At 36.2% G+C, this 17,540-nt stretch overlaps 1 protein-coding gene across 1 annotated transcript in view; it reads right to left on the bottom strand.

Moving 5' to 3' along the window:
• Positions 1–17,540, bottom strand: part of CEP112 (centrosomal protein 112) — a 429,161-nt gene that overhangs the window by 406,371 nt on the left and 5,250 nt on the right. The window contains exons 2-4 of the mRNA XM_035026212.1: positions 16,509–16,622; positions 12,988–13,178; positions 10,571–10,743 (exon numbers count right to left, since the gene is read on the bottom strand). Of these exons, the coding sequence (XP_034882103.1) occupies positions 10,571–10,743; positions 12,988–13,178; positions 16,509–16,614 (470 nt within the window). The 5' untranslated portion in view covers positions 16,615–16,622. The remainder of the gene's footprint in view (positions 1–10,570; positions 10,744–12,987; positions 13,179–16,508; positions 16,623–17,540) is intronic.

Consider the following 17,540-nt stretch of genomic DNA (forward strand, 5'->3'; position numbering starts at 1 on the left):
AGAGTATTTTAATTCCCTTAAAATTAAGTTTTACAGTAATATACTTTGCTTACTGTCATCCTTTTTTGTTTATTAAAAGGACAATCAAAACTGTTCAATATTATGATCTCACAAAAAGAAACTTGCCTGTGAAATAAAAAGATGCTATTACAAAGCCCCACTCACTAAAAATTTTTTTAAAAAGTGACTACCTTTGTCAAAAATCTGACTCACTAAAAAAAAAAAAATACCTAAGAGAAAAGCAAGGCCATTCTTTTCAAAGCAATTCCATCTCAGTTACAATTTGTTGCCACTTCCTTGCCTTGGTAAACACCGAAGAATGATATTTAATTAGCACATGAATGTTGAAAGTTAATGAGTAGTTAAGTGGTTTTATGAGAGTGAAATGTTATGTTTTATGGAATACCCTAAGAAACAGTTTCCATTCTTCATTTATATAGCAGACTTATTTCTAGAGCTCAAGGTTAAATGGCCAATTTACCAAAAATATCAAATTAATCAGATATAATCCATCCTAAGTGTTCTATCCAAACAAAATGGCGAAAAAAACTAATTTAAGAAAAATGGTTAATTTTTCTTTCTTTCAAAAATATTTATTCACAAGAGCTCCTCTGAAACCTGAGACTGACTGAAAGAAAAGCAACTAGGTGTTGATCATGGGTGATTATCATCAATGAAGAGATACCTGTGAAATTACAAGGAAGCACAGAAAAAAGGCCTCCTATGGAGCAGAGGCGGTTTGTATGCACCAACACCCAGCTCCTAGCTCCTGTCTGCATCCCACTGCCCTATCTAGCCGGCAGCTCTCTACTAGTAGGTCAGGCTTTACAATGGCCCGGCCAAAGACCCAGGTCTATAGCTCCAAGCCCAATACAGCAGCCACTAAATCACATATGGCTATTTAAATTAATTACCACGTAAAACTCAGCTTCTCCGTCACACTAAGCGCATTTCAAGTGCTTAGTGGTCATATGCGAATAGTGGCTACTGTGTTGCACAGCATAGCCACAGACCATTTCTATGCAGAAAGCTCTACTGGACGGTGCTGCTGCAGAATATAGCCTTGCCCAAACAGTGGGGCTATTCGTGACTATAATGAATGTACCTAGTGAACATTTAAGGATGTTTTACTATGTGTAATCCCAACCATATTTATTTATGCCAGGGGATATAAAGAATCCCTAGGAAGGAAAGGTACTGATCAGCTCCCCCATACATTCACCTAACGATTCAGGAGCAGGGGCTATTTATAGTATTAATGTCATTTACATATAAAAATAGAGCCTAACAAAGTAAAAAGATTTTTTTTGTGGTTTTTTAAGTATCCAGACTAAAAAATTACATCATTATTTTTCAAGTGAGAAAGGTTTTTTTCACAGAGATCAACATCTCAATCACAATTACATTTTCATTATACTTGATCACCATCTGCTGGCCATGTTGGTAAACTGCACAAGCAAATGAAAATGCTAGCTGTTAATGGGAGACATTTTTAAAGGACATACATACTACATAGTCCCAGCTTTTTGCTGCAATGCATTCCTGGAAAACCACATCATAAAGAGGATCATTGTAAAACAAATCATATTTTCCATAAGGGCAGGGCTATAATTAGATTCTTCATTCCAAACTAAAATCTGGCGTCAAATAACCCATGGAAGATCTCATTAAAGCAAGATGCAAAAATTATAGTCCTCTATAATCACTTAAAATAGGATAATTATTCTCCAAGTCCTTTCTTATAGGTATGAACAAATTTATTATTTAGAGGACAGAACATAAATTGAAAGATAAAACTTTAATTCATATAGATAACCTAAATCTAATATGGTAAAAGTAATATACAATAAATAATAATTCTGTTTGCACACTCCTAGAATTTTTATGTAATCTAGATGGTAGCTCTTTATAAAATGGCATCTAAAGAAATCCAAACCAATGCTACTTTTTCATGAACAAAGTCCTCTAAAATAAGCAGAATCCATGTGTTTCTTCCTCTAGGAAGCAGGCTGATTCATCTTTATTCCCCTCCACCCTCTCCTAACGCATAACTCTTAAGCAAAGTTTCAAGTAAAAATAGTAAGTGGTATGACAGCATTCTTTTTTATTTTTTCTATCCTAGCCCCAACTTCATTTTGGTGATAAGCTACCAAACCACATCATATTTCACTGAAAAGTCATAAAAATAATTACAAGCCATTAAAAAGAAGCTTCAAAACATTCTTCACAGAATCGTAAGACAAGAATACAACTTATTATCTTTGTGTTCTGTGTTTGGGATAATGCACAAAAAGAGACAACATGAACTTATGTCTAACTATTACTTAGGCAGCTTCTAATTCAGGGTATGGCCAAATGCAAAAAAAAAAAAAAAAAGTGGGGTGTGGGGCCAGCTACATTGTATTCCTTCTATCTGAGGGGAAAGGGATTTGCTGAGTTACCTAAATAAAGATTCCTTCGAAGCCTCTTTTAAAATACTCTTACCCTCTTTATTCTGAGTGTGCAGGATTCATACTTAACCATGAGAACCTTTCTGCATAGCCATTAATTTATTTTTCTCAAGAACACAATGATTTTTAGTAACTCAAAATAATTGACCAATGGATTTTAAGATAATATCTTTAGGAAGATTAGATAATTAGAGAAGCAAAAGAATGGTCAAACAAACTAACAAGCAAGCCCCTGCAGGAACTATTAAAATCCCAATCACCATGCCAGTGACGGTGGTCGCAACAGCTAACACTTTCCCACGTCCCATGTCAGAGGCTCTAGATCTCCATTTTACAAATGATGAAACCAGGCTTTAGGGAAATTAAGTAACTTGCCTGAGGACACATGGTTGCCAAGTGTCAGAAGTGAGATTTGAACAAAGGCAAACTGCCTCATTTCAGCTCAACCTAGACATAACCAAGAACAAAGGCACAGTCGCTCAGGACTGCTGATGCAGCTCAAGTGGGGAAAAAGATGGATGAAAGTGGAATTTCCATATTTGCTGCAAAAAGTACTCGTGCCTACATGGTAGACTAGAAAGAACATGAGGTCTGGAATCATCAAGACCTAGATTCTGAAACTGGATCCATGACTGAGAAAGTGGCGCGACCTTACTGAAGCTGTTACCTCATCTATAAATACAAAGGGCCATCATGTCAACCTCACAGAACTGTAGAAAGGATGAAATCAGATAACTTATAAAAGATTTCTAGAATAGTATCTAGCATACAGTAGATGCTCCATAAATGGTACAACTTGTCCCACTTGATTTCTGTTTTAACAAACTAGAAATACAAGTGAAATCCACAAGTATTTATTTATTGGGAAAATTTCAATCTTACGTTTAAACTTGTATATTTGTTTCTTATAGTTAAATGTGCATCACTAATGTTAATGATGTGTATGCCCAAACATCATAAGAAGATGATATTTTGGAGGGCAACTTAACAGAATCTATCAAAAAATAAGTGTGTAGACTATTAAAAATAACACAGACACATGTACAAAATAAAAGTTTTTAAGTTGCCACACTTGACTAGTCCCACACTCTAAAGGTAAAACTGTTTCAAATGTGGCACCCAGAAATATCCCTTACACATGTACAGATACATATCCACATATCCTCTTTAAAATATACATACACACATATAAGTGGAAGCTTACTATACTTTTATATGCTTCTTTTAAACTTCATATATCTTAGAGATCTCTCCATACTAGCCCATACAGATTTTTGTTACCAACGCACAAGATGTTGTACCTACTAATAATCCCACCAATAGTTTATCCATTAAATTTGTTAATGTACCTAGCTACTGAAACAGCGATTTCTTTTCTGGGCATCAGTAATAGTCCAAAATACATGCAGCTGCATAATGATCTATGTACTAAAATGTTAACTAAAGCATTCTTTATAATAATAAAGAATTAAAAGCAACAGAGACAGGTTAAATTAGGTTAAATTATAGTAAATCCACACTATGGATTAGGATCTGTAATTAAAAAGACTACACAGACTGCATGACAGGTTCAGACATGGTTAAGTGGCAAAAGAGCAAGTCTCAGAATAGTACATACAGTATAAACGAACATAACTCTTTAATTACATTTGTGTGGCTATGTGTCTACTGCAGAATGATACACACCAAATTGCTGATGACTATTACATCCCATGAGGCAAGTGGAATAGGAGGACCTGGAGAGAAGGACTTTGACTTTTTACTCCACATATTTCTACATTGAGGTTTTTACAAGAAACATGTATTGTATATAGTTTGTATAATTTCCTAAAATGAGGATAAAAACTGTATTAGTCATCTATTGCTGCCTAACGAATTACCACAAACTGTAGAGTTTTAAACAACACATGTATACTTCACATATGTTCTCATAGTTTCTGTGGGTCAGAAGTGTAAGTACAGCTGAGCTGGGTCCTCTGCTTAGGGCCATACGAGGCTGCCATCATGGTTTGCCCAGAGCTGGGTTCTCATCTGGAGGCTCTATTGGGGAAGGATCCACTTGCCCCGCTCGCATGGTTGTCAGCAGCATTCAGCATCTTATAGCTAGAGAATTCATGGCAGCCTGCTTCTTCAAAGCCAGCAAGGAAAACACAGCAAGACTCTAGAGTCAGTCCACTGGCAGGACAGAGTCTTACGTATCATAATGTAATCATGGAAGGGACATCCCAACACCAGTGCCATATTCTATTAGTTAAAAGCAAGTCACAGGTCCTGCCCACACCCAAGAAGTAGGGATTATACAAGACTGTGAACACCCAGAGGAGGACCACGGAGCCACCTGAAAGTCTGTCTGCCACAAAGATAATTAAGGTCTTTACCGGATCACAGTGGTAAGTATCTGAAGGATGACCAGGAAGCAATATATATGGATACAGCTCATGGTTGAAGAACTAAATGAAATCAGCCAAACTGTACAGGGATGAGATCTAAGTCTATGGTCTCATCAGTAACATTTTGTAAAACCATGCTCCAAACTCAAATATAAGTAAAATATTTCACTGTCAAGAAAATAAGCAGATATTTGACATTTAAATGCAGTAATAGATCTCTAAAAAAAATAGCAAAATGATTTGAAAAGTGGTTTTTCTAAAAGAAAACAGAGGTAATAACCTAAACTTAAACCAAGAAATATGAAAAAGGAAAGCAAAGAGTAAAACCAGGATGGAATTAGCTATGTGTCAAAGCTGTCTGACGTGAAATGCTAAGTTTACTAGTGTATGATGTGTATTTGGTGGGGGGAGGAAAAAAAAGCATGAGAATAAGCATGATAGACTATAACCTCATACTACTTCTAACATGTTTAGAATGAAGCTACACCCCGTATCCTACAGGAAGAATAAAGGTAAAGGAAAGGCTGGGGCGCCTGGGTGGCTCAGATGGTTAAGCGTCTGCCTTCAGCTCAGGGCATGATCTCAGGGTCCTGGGATCAAGTCCCGCATCGGGCTCCCTGCTCAGTGCAGAGCCTGCTTCTCCCTCTCCCTCTGCCACTCCCTCTGCTTGTGCTCTTCTGTCCATCTGTCAAATAAATAAATAAAATCTTTAAAAAAAAAAAGGAAAGGTGCCACCTCTACTGAATAGGGAGGCCTAACAAAGAAGCTTCAAAAGGGCTCTGCATCTTTAATAATATGAAAAGGCTGGGACACAAACAGCATAATCTAAAATGCCATTAGAAATACTTCACATACAAAAAGGTCTAAGTAAAGCAGGATTTTATAAAGTGATCAAAAAAGAAACACTAAGGGGGAATATCTTTTAAGATTAAAGAGGTTTTTCAAAGGACAAGTTGAAGTGGTTGTAAAATTTATGAGGCAGCATTAAACTTCAGTTCTAAGTAACAATAAATTATTCACTATAAAAACATACATGTGTCAAATATTATAAGCCTCTTAAACTTTTTAAAACAATTTCTTACAGAACTGATTAGATGTATTAGGTCAACACTAGCAGATACTAACTTTTTCATTAGCACAGTATGACCACTCAGTAAAGGAACAACTTTAGAAAAATGAAGACAGACCATCAGTAGACTCTTCACCACCACTTCTGATCTCATCTCACACATTATGTATTTGGCTTTTAAATCAACTGTATTGCCCTTAGCTAAAGTAAAAGTCAGTTTTATTTTTTAAATGCCTTCATGTATATAAAATTACAAATATCTGTTAATTCATGTACATGTGGTTTAGAATTTTAAATCAAATTAAAATTTGAAAATAGACTGAATTAAATTAAGAGAAAAATAGAAGAAAAGTTATTCTGAGAAGTTTTGTTTTTATAGCACTAACTGGCTCTTAGCATTCATGGTATTCTGACACTTGACCAGAAAGATATTTCAGTATATCTTTTCCAGCTCACTGTCTTTCTATTCCTCATGGTATGTGAAGGGCATCTCTATAGCCTATATCCACACTTCTCTTAACTTCTTCTAAAATGTATCCTTTCCTCAACTTGTCCTGAAAGGTTTTTTTCTGAATCCTCATGGGCCATTCTCTCTGTCACAATCTACCTGTCTCTAAAGGTTTCTGTACAGATTAAATTAAGTATGTGGCAGTGCCTAACACAATTCATTCATTCATACATGTAAGCATTCAACAAATATAAATACTTACGGAGTTCCCAAGAGGTTCCTGCCCAGCGCTAGGTGCTGGAAACACAGTGCAAATAGGCAAGGCACAGTCCCTGCCTCATGACATTTACAATCTAGCACAGAGGACAGATATGGAACCTTTGCACATCATGAGTGCAACAAGGAAACACAAAGTCCCTAAAACAGACCTGGGGTGTCAAGTAAGACTTTTTTGAATTGCAAGATCTGAAGGACAGAGAAGGACCAAAGGACTGCCTGCTTTTCCCATCAATTATTTAAGTATTATATAACTGATAGCTAATGCCTCATATCTGAATAACTGGCATTACGTGCCATTTTATTACAGGTGAGCAACAAAGAAAAAGAAGTTATATGTTAAAATTGTGGAGATTTTACTATGGTATCATTTTCCAGAAAAGTCACTGAGTAATATTTGAAGAATATTCTCACTATGTTTTCTTAAACTTTATCCTCTGTTCCAAGGAAGAAAAGCCCACTCACCTGGACTCCATGAGATCTCAAATCTATTTCCTACCCTAATTTTACACACATCTCAATCTTCACGAATATCCCCACAACTACACATAACCACTATATGGAAATTATCCATGCACCTCTCTTCCCTACTTATCTAAAACAACCGTTAGAAATCCAGTGTCTGTCTCTGAAGAAGACATACAAATGGCTAACAGACACATGAAAAAATGTTGATCATCATTAGCCATCAGGGAAAGCCTGGTGATGGGTATTGAAGAGGGCACGTACTGCATGGAGCAATGGGTGTTATACGCAAATAATGAATCATGGAACACTACATCAAAAACTAATGATGGGGGCGCCTGGGTGGCTCAGTTGGTTAAGCGACTGCCTTCAGCTCAGGTCATGATCCCAGGGTCCTGGGATCGAGTCCCGCATCGGGCTCCCTGCTCTGCGGGGAGCCTGCTTCTCCCTCTCCCACTCCCCCTGCTTGTGTTCCCTCTCTCGCTGTGTCTCTCTCTGTCAAATAAATAAATAAAATCTTTAAAAAAAAAAAAAAACTAATGATGTACTACTCTATGGTGATTAACATAATTAAATAAAATTTTTAAAAATTAATTAAAAAATTTTTTTAAACTATTATATAAGTAAATTATAAAAAAAACACATTGAGATACCACCTTACACCAGTTAGAATGGCAAAAATTGACAGGGCAAGAAACAACAAATGCTGGAGAGGTTGTGGAGAAAGGGGAACCCTCTTACACTGCTGGTGGGAATGCAAGTTGGTACCGCCACTTTGGAAAACAGTGTGGAGGTGCCTCAAAAAATTAAAAATAGAGCTACCCTATGACCCAGCAACTGCACTCCTGGGTATTTATGCTAAAGACATAGATGTAGTGAAAAGAAGGGCCATATGCACCCCGATGTTCATAGCAGCAATAGCCAAACTGTGGAAAGAGCTGAGATGTCCTTCAACAGATGAATGGATAAAGAAGATGTGGTCCATACATATAATGGAATATTACTCAGCCATCAGGAAGGATGAATACCCAATTTTTACATCAACATGGATGGGACTGGAGGAGATTACGCTAAGTGAAATAAGTTAAGCAGAGAAAGTCAATTATCATATGGTTTCACTTATCTGTGGAACATAAGGAATAGCATGGAGGACATTAGAAGGAAGGGAAAAATGAAGGGGGGGATTCGGAGGGAGAGACAAAGCATGAGAGACTATGGACTCTGAGAAACAAACAAGGTTTTAGGGGGATGGGTTAGCCCGGTGATGGGTATTAAGGAGGGCACGTACTACATGGAGCACTGGGTGTTATGTGAAAACAATGAATCATGGATCACCACATCAACAACTAATGATGTATTGTATGGTAATTAACACAATATAATAAAATTAAATTAAAAAAAAAGAAATCCAGTGTCTGTAGGATCTGGGTAACAAATGAGTGATTATGCTGCCAGATGTAGGGGTAGTCTTCACTTCTACAAAGATGCAGTCTCTCTCCTCTTTTTCAGTCATATGATCCCTCTTCATCTACCTTTCTTCTTTCCACTTGTGACAGAATGTAAAAATGTGAATAGAAATACTTCTTTCACCTCTCAACCCTTCTTCTTAAAAGGGAAAAAAAGCTCATACTCCATAAGAGATGCAACCGACCTCAAAATCAGTATCAAAAATGAGCAGCAAATAATGAAGGCATGCTGCATTAGGAGAGTAATCAAGTATTACTTATCTCCAATCTATGGCTGTCTTCTGCAAAAACAACTGGATCTCCAGTTTTTTAAATAGTCCAAAAAAATTAGGTGTTTATATGAAATTCCCCAATTATTAATTTTTAATAATTCATTCAAAAATCTTTAAAGACACTATATAAGTCAAACAAATCTATCCACATGATTCATTCAGTCCAAGAAGATCACCAGTTTCCAACCTCTGCTCAGCTCCAAGACATGGGAAACTAGTTCACCTTTATACCATAATCTCCATATTCATTACCTAGAAAGGAATACAGCTTTTAGTTGGACACTCAAGAAATGTTGTGGCAAACACCTAACCAAGAATTGTGTTTTCCTTTGTATGCAGACCACAATCTCTTTACACCTCCATTTACCTGCTATAAAGCTAACAAAAATTCCACAATAACACCTCTTCCATTTTTAAATCTCCTGTAACTGCAAAAAATAAGTATCTAACACCACCTGCTATTGACTCATCTATTCATTTCTCTTTAATCTTCTGAACATATCCTTAATTCTATCACCTCTTCCTTTTTTGCCTCTCCATTTTGTTTCCCCTTTCTAATAAAAAAAATTTCATTCACGTGGACCGGATCTCTTGCATTGTGTTCATCTCTCTGCTCTTTTCCATCATAATACCTGAGGTCTGAAAAACCTATAACCAGACTACATCAATCATGAAGACATTTCAAATTACTAATAACATTTCTCTATCTGATTAAGGAATAAACCAAAAAAATTATAGTAAAAAAGAAAGATTACTGTTAACCAAATCAAATTCCAAAAAATTAAAACTAGCAAGCGAATGGTGAGGAGTGAAGTGTAAAATATGGTCCATGTCAATTGCTACTGTCCAATATTTTAACATTTCAGAAATGACCAAAGTTAAATTCAAAATTTGATAAAAGCCCAATGTAAATCTATTCCTCCTAAAGGCCAAAAGTTATACTGCAACAATAATAATCTTTTTGTGTATTTGAAAAACTTAGTTTATTTTTATTTGCACTAAAAATCCTATTTAAGTTTAGTGCTTTAGTGAGAAAACACAATTGAATGAGGTTTACCTTTACATTCATTATTTTATTAAATCAAAACAAATATTGTTCAACGAGAGAAAAAGAAGAGAAATTCAAGCATAAGCTTCAAGATGAATATGCAGGATGTTATATTTTATTGAAGTCATTAATAATGTTCTTAATTCATGCTTATCATGAAGGAAAACAAAGTTATTTAAAGGTTCTCAGACACTACCTTCCAAGTAATGGGATATATATATATATATATATATATTTAACAAATACCCAAAAAGTGGTTAAAACTGTAACAGAATCTTGGGGCGCCTGGGTGGCTCAGTCGTTAAGCACCTGCCTTCGGCTCAGGTCATGATCCCAAGGTCCTGGGATTGAGTCCCACATCGGGATCCCTGCTCAGCGGGAAGCCTGCTTCTCCCTCTCCCACTCCCCCCTGCTTGTGTTCCCTCTCTTGCTGTCGCTGTCAAATGGATAAATAAATCTTTAAAAAAAAAAAACTGTAACAGAATCTTGAATATATCGTAAATATTAAAGCAAAACTGTTATTTTTCCTACCCGACATCCCTTGACAGCCCTCAACTTTAATGAAATTATAAAGTAAACCAACTACTTACTATTAAAAAAAACCCACAAGGAAAAACAACGTATGAACCAGATCTGAAGACAGGTTAAATGATGAATCACGTTTAAATCCCATTTTCATAGCATACCTGTGTACATCAGTTGGTGACTGCACCAAAGAGTAATCTTCTCCAGAAGAAAGCTTCCATGATTCATTTAATCTGTGTTCACTGGTCCCCAGCTCACCCATTACCCAGTCTGGTAATCCTTCCGGGCTTGAACCTTTTGCTCGTGCTGGATTTGGTTCATCAAAATAGATGGACTGATTTTTTAAAAATTAGAAAAATTATTCTTTCAAAATGTACAATAATGAAATAGTTAAGATTTCCACCAAGTTTCAAGTCTGGTAACAGCCTTTCAAATACTCAACTTAAATTCAATTACACAAAAAATGCATAATGAATTATGAAATATTAAGATACATAAAATGGATAACATTTTACATTTTAGTTATACTTTGCTATACAAGAAATCTGATAAATGATAAAAATTACATAGCAGATAAATCTGATAATTATTTGTATTACAAAAAATATAGCTTTATAAAAAGATAAATGGACCACATGATTTCACTCATATGTGGAATTTAAGAAACAAAACGAACAAAGAAAAAAGGAGGCAAACCCAAAAAAATAAAAACAAAAAACAGACCCTTAACTATAGAGAACAAACTGTTAGTTATCAGAGGGCAGGTAGTTGGGGGGATGGGGAAAATAGGTGAAGGGGATTAAGACTACACTTATCACAATGAGCACTGAATTGAATGAGCATTGTTGAATCACTATATTGTGTACCTGAAACTAATATAATGCTGTAATTTAACTATACTAGAATTAAAATAAAAATAATAATAAAAAAATACATGTAGGAGTGAAATGTATGAAAACTTATAGCACAAAGAATAGGAGCGGAAATGTTATAAGTTTCTTCCATAATTCATAAACTGGTATAATACTTTCGAAGGTAAACTGCCATAAATTAAAGATGCAATTTGTAAGCCCTAAGGCAGCTACTAAAAAGGAGAGATACAGCTAGTAAACTGATAGTGAAGATGAAATGGAATACAAGAAATGCCTAATTTAAAAAAAAAAAATAGAAAAATTCTTTTTAAATCATGTGCTCTATTTCTTTCTGTGATCATTAATTACTCTGCACAGACACACAAAATCAGTGGGCAGAGAAACCACAATCCATAAAAATCAGAAACAGAAATTAGGAATCCCTTGATAAGGTAAAGGAGGAACAACAGAGGTGAAGACCTGGAATTTAGTTCTGGCCATGCCATAGTAAACTAACCAGAAAATCCAAGATGAGTCCCTGGGCCTTCTCATTGTTATTATTTGTGAAATCAAGCCTTTCCTATGATTCTGTGAAATGAGTATGAATGGGAAAACATGATGCAACACACCCATATCTCAACATCTGAATGTGTTTCAGACAATGTTCTACCTTTAGTCTTTAAGAAGAATGGCAGGAACCCACTAATTGCTTTTCAAGTGAGCAGAGCTTCTTGACACACTTCTGAAGAAAACTCTGCATTAAGCGGAAACTTTGGCAACAATTCTCCGAATCCCACCCAAAGAATCCTCAAGAGGGGTGCTCTCTAGGGAGAGGTGACACATGACCCTCGATCCCAAGTCAGACATGTACAGCATTTTTATGAGATAGTCAGTGCAAGGTTCAATCGAATATCATGTCAGGTGACTACTGCCCCGAAGACCACTGATCTGAAGCAAAATATACGGCTCGACTTTACCATACAATTGCCAACAGCATTACAACGTCTGGCATCTCTGCCTTGGACAAAATTATCATCTCGTGTGCAGTGTGCCTCTTCACTGCATTTTGGTTTAAGTTAACCAAAGTTATTTTTTTTAAATACATAAATATCCTAATAGCAACTACCAATACCAAGTACTCCAGTCGGATTTCTCAAGTATTCAAACACCCCAACCAAGGCATATTTCATGGTTACAAAGATCAAGACAGTGGTAATTCACCAATCAAACATAATTATAACTACCTTTGTAACAGCTGATTTTGATAGTGAAATTAAATGAAGTATAAACTCCAGTTTACTATCATTTTATTAGAATAGAAAGGAACTTTAGAAGTCACTCAATCCAACCTCTCATGAATCTTTAAATAATGTATGTGAAAGAGTTTAATAAACTAGAATTCACTGATATACATAAACTGTGGTTAATGTTATCCAGTGAAAACTAGTGGGAAATTGAGATTCAATATAAAAGAATTTACTTTCAGTTCTTCAGAAATACAGTAGAATATTGTGGGATGGCTAAATTAATACGCAGAATCCCCATAAGACCCACATCTGATTTCTATTCAAAGTGGAAAAAAGTTAATTAGGAAGAAAAAAAAACAGTGTTAACTCTTATATTATCCAGTACTTACAACTTAATAATATAACCATTCCCAACTGGGATGATGAGTTGACATTTTTAAAGAAATGAAGCTAAGACAGCTTTTGGTCAATGACACCTACCATGTAGGAAGGTAAGGTTTTCAGTGTCCCTGGTTCAGGTCGGTGTGTAAAGGGGCCTTCAAGCACTCCTCGCTTCAGCATGTGCAGTAACAGTTTTGCATACAGGTTTCGATTCTTCCTGCCCATTATTCCTGCACCTGTTCCTGAAGGCTCACACAGTTTTCTGATCCAAAGTGCACACCTCTGCCGTTCTGGAAACACGTAAGAACCATTAGACACTGATTTTTCAGAAAATAAAACAGTAAAGACCTACAGAACATCTGCTTTGGTCGAGAGCAGGGGCCTGGCGAACGTGGTCTGTAAAGTGCCAGGCAGTCATCATCTTAGGCTTTGCCGGCAGCCGGTCTCTGACACAACTGCTCGGCGCTGCCACCATAACAGGTAAGCAGCCACACACCACGTGTAATCAAGTGGGCATCAGTATTTTCTAACAAAACTTTACAGAAAAGGCAGCAGGCTGGATCTGGCCCTGGGAGGCTACAGTTCGCCAACCCCTAAAAAGTTTAACTTTTTCAGTTAATTAGTGATCAGGCACAACAAATGCAAAGAAATATTTTCTCAAAAGTAAAATCTCTGGATCACTATCAAATAATTTCTGAGATAAAATTTTGCTATAAAAACATCTCTAAGATAATTTTAGCTGTGTTGAAAAATCTTCCTATAATTCTAATTATACAAACCAAAGGAGAGCTGAAATGCAATCTTACTTAAGCATTTTAAACTTAACCTAAAATTAGATCTCAAATATTTTATTTACTAAGCTGATAAGTTTCAGATTTGTAGTTGATTAATTTAGGGCTTTCTTTTAACCTCTCTAAAAATAATCGAGGGCTACTAACATGTAATTTAGCAAAATAATTATCCCTTTAAAAACCACCTTAAAATACAGTAGTTTAATCCACATATATTGACCTATTGACTACCTTATCTGACCTTTAGGTCTCATGAAAACTATTTTGAATTAATCTTTTATCAGTCTAACTCAATTTGAAGATTATATAGCTAACATAAATCATAAGTCTGCTTTAATCTCTTAGTTTCTAAAGGTCATACTCATTTATTGTTTTACCTACAAAAATCGCTAGGGCGGATTTACCACTTTGCTCATACCAGATTTATCACTACAGGTATGAGGGCTAACCTTTAAAGAACTTTTGTATTTTTAGCTTTGAAAATCATATAATCACAAAGCAAACTTCATGAAATATCGGGTGTACTCTGAGGGGAAAAAAAGTGAAACTGATAAACTTAAGAAAACACTTTTTTCAAACTATGTATCTTCTATAAGCGTAGCAGCAAACTGAAATCTATATAATATCCTAATGGCCAGAACTTAGTACAATTTAGTTCATGAAAGGAATTGATTACTCTACTTAAAATACTGGGGAGAGCCATTATCAGAAGAAGCATTTAGCTATAAGAAGATATAAATTATTATCATTGTTCAGGCTCTTGATTGGGAAGTGAGTTCTGAAACATTCATTATGAATTAATTAATTAAATAAAAGGGCAGGATATACCCATACTGAAATGAGTCATGAACCAAAGATTACAATTAATCCAATTCTATGTATCTAACATCCATTTTTAAAAGAAAATGAAATATGAGGATAGTTTTATTTCAAATACATTTATAATGGGAAACTTTAATGCAAATTTGTCCTAATCAGCAGATCTAAGACAAAAAAAAAAAGGTAGTAAATATCAGAAGGGAGCACAGTATAGATATCGTTAAATAGAAATATAATTAATCGAATAATATACAAACAAATCAAATATACAATACAAATTATCATGAATGAGCCACAGGACATGAAATATACATCTTGAAGACTAGCAGAGGGAGAAAGAGGAGGTTACAGTCTCATGAGGCGAGAGAAGAGAGTAGAAAAAGAAGCTTGGAAGGAAGACCATGCAAAGGCATCTTGACTAAGAAAGGCTGCAGCCCCGGAACAGTGGGTGACCACAGAATGCATAACTTATACACTACTCTCCCTCTTCCCAGTGCATCTCCCTGGAACAAATATCTAATATGGAGTTGGTTTCTCATTTTGAATATGGAGTTCACGAGACACCTCAGGGAAACAGGGAACTTGGACAAAACTTGGGTAAAAGCCAGAGTTTCTTGGCCCCACTCGCCACTACCAAATCAGATTTATCTTTACAGCTTACTATAGCTTAGAGAATCATCCTGGGCCCCCAAACTCTCTCCAATTGTTCTCTGATGCCTTAAATTATCTGAAAAGTCTTTGACTTGATACAAAGACTCTCATCCCATTATTAAATAGGCCAGGAATTGCAGACGAGATAGCAACAAAAACTCATTCACAATTGATTTCATTCAGTCAACCAATAAGCATATAAGACCAATAGATTTTTTTTCTGCTTTGATAAATAAAACTGTCAGAGAACAGACAGTTAGTAGGCTCCTGAAAGAGGAAGCACTTCAGGGAGGAAAAAGATGCAGGAAGAAATAGTTGTAGCTAACGCTGGAGATCCATGGGCTTTAAGCTCTTGATGTCTGAGACTAGTATCACAGTAAGATCTTTCCACAGTTTACTAGGATACTATCACTAAATTTCTATTTACTCTTGAATAGCTCAAAGCAAACAATTCTACATCAGCTTAAGATGAAACTGTGCTTAAAGAAATTTAGCTTTTGGGGGCGCCTGAGTGGCTCAGTCGGTTGAGCATCCAACTCTTGGTTTCAACTCAGGTCATGATCTCAGGGTGGTGAGATGGAGCTCATCTTGTCGGGCTCTGTGCTCAGCAGGGAGTCTGCTTGAGATTCTCTCTCTCCCTCTCCCCTTCCCCTTGCTCATACACACACACTCTCTAATAAATTTCTAACCAAGGAAAAAAAAAAGAAAGAAGAAATTAAGCTTTCTTTTTGTTGTGACAGTTCACTGGTTTGAAAAAATAATATAAAGAAAAAAATTAATCTTAAGAATCTAGTTTCCCAGAGAAAGACATGTATCATATGATCTCACTGATAAGGGGAATTCTTAATTGCAGGAAACAAACTGAGGGTTGCTGGAGTGGGGGGTGGGGTGGGAGGGATGGGGTGACTGGGTGATAGACACTGGAGAGGGTATGTGCTATGGTGAGCGCTGTGAATTGTGTGAGACTGTTGAATCACAGATCTGTACCTCTGAAACAAATAATGCAATATATGTTAAGAAAAAAAAAGAAGAAGAAGGAGGTAGCGGGAGGGGAAGAATGAAGCGGGGAAATCAGAGGGGTGGACGAACCATGAGAGACGATGGACTCTGAAAAACAAACTGAGGGTTCTAGAGGGGAGGGGGGTGGGAGGATGGGTTAGCCTGGTGGTGGGTATTGAGGAGGGCACATTCTGCATGGAGCACTGGGTGTTGTGCACAAACAATGAATCATGGAACACTTCATCTAAAACTAATGATGTAACGTATGGGGATTAACATAAGAATAATAAAAAAAAAAAAGAAACTTAGACTACCACATGAAAAAAAAAAAAAGAATCTAGTTTCCAATCATAATCTTACCTGACCTATGGGGTAATTTTAGAACGAAGGGCTTCATATCTACCACAAAGTGATCAAATTCTGCATCCAGCTTCTCCCATTTTTCTTCTTCACTTCCTATTTCCATAACTCAGTCTGTAAAAGATTTAAAATTAAAATATTAAGATCTGTCTGCTGAGAACTACACAACTCTAATGAAAGAGGTCAAGGAAAACTCTTAGTGTTAAATAGTGTTATATATCCCCAAATTGACCTAGAGATATATTGCAATTCTAGTCAAAATTCCAGCAGTATTCTTTGCAGATATGCACAAGCCGGTTCTAAAATTTATATAGAAATGTAAAGGAACTAGAAGAGCAAAAACAATTCTGGGAAAAAAAAAAAAACTTGGAGAACTCAATTACCTAATCTTAAGATGTGCTATCAAACTAAGTAATCAAGACAATGTGGTATTGGTGAGAGGGTAAGACACACAGACATGGAGCGGACTAGAGTTCAGAAACTGACCGATGCAAGTATGGACAGCTGGTATTTGACAAAGGTGCAATTTATGGGGAAATGACAGGTTTTACAACAAATACACTAACAATTGGGCATCCATATGCAAAATAAATAAGTAAACCTCAACCTAAACCTTACACTGTATACAAAAATTAACTCAAAAAAATCAAAAGACCTATGGGGCGCCTGGGTGGCTCAGTCGTTGAGCATTTGCTTTCGGCTCAGGTCATGATCCCAGGGTCCTGGGATCGAGCCCCGCATCGGGCTCCCTGCTCAGCCAGAAGCCTGCTTCTCCCTCTCCCACTCCCCCTGCTTGCGTTTCCTCTCTAGGTGTCTTTCTCTCTCTGTCAAATAAATAAAAAAATCTTTAAAAAAAAAAAAAAATCAAAGACCTAAAGGTGTAAAATTTAAGACTATAATACTCTTTAGAAGAAAACATAGGAGAAAATCTTCATGACCTTGGATTAGACAAGGATTTCTTAGATATGACATCAAAAGCACTTCCCATAAAACAAAAACTATTATATTGACCATTCACCAAAATAAAAAACT

This window comes from Mirounga leonina, unplaced genomic scaffold (assembly GCF_011800145.1).
Source record: "Mirounga leonina isolate KUSES-001 unplaced genomic scaffold, KU_Mleo_1.0 Mir_197, whole genome shotgun sequence".
NCBI classification, from domain to species: domain Eukaryota; kingdom Metazoa; phylum Chordata; class Mammalia; order Carnivora; family Phocidae; genus Mirounga; species Mirounga leonina.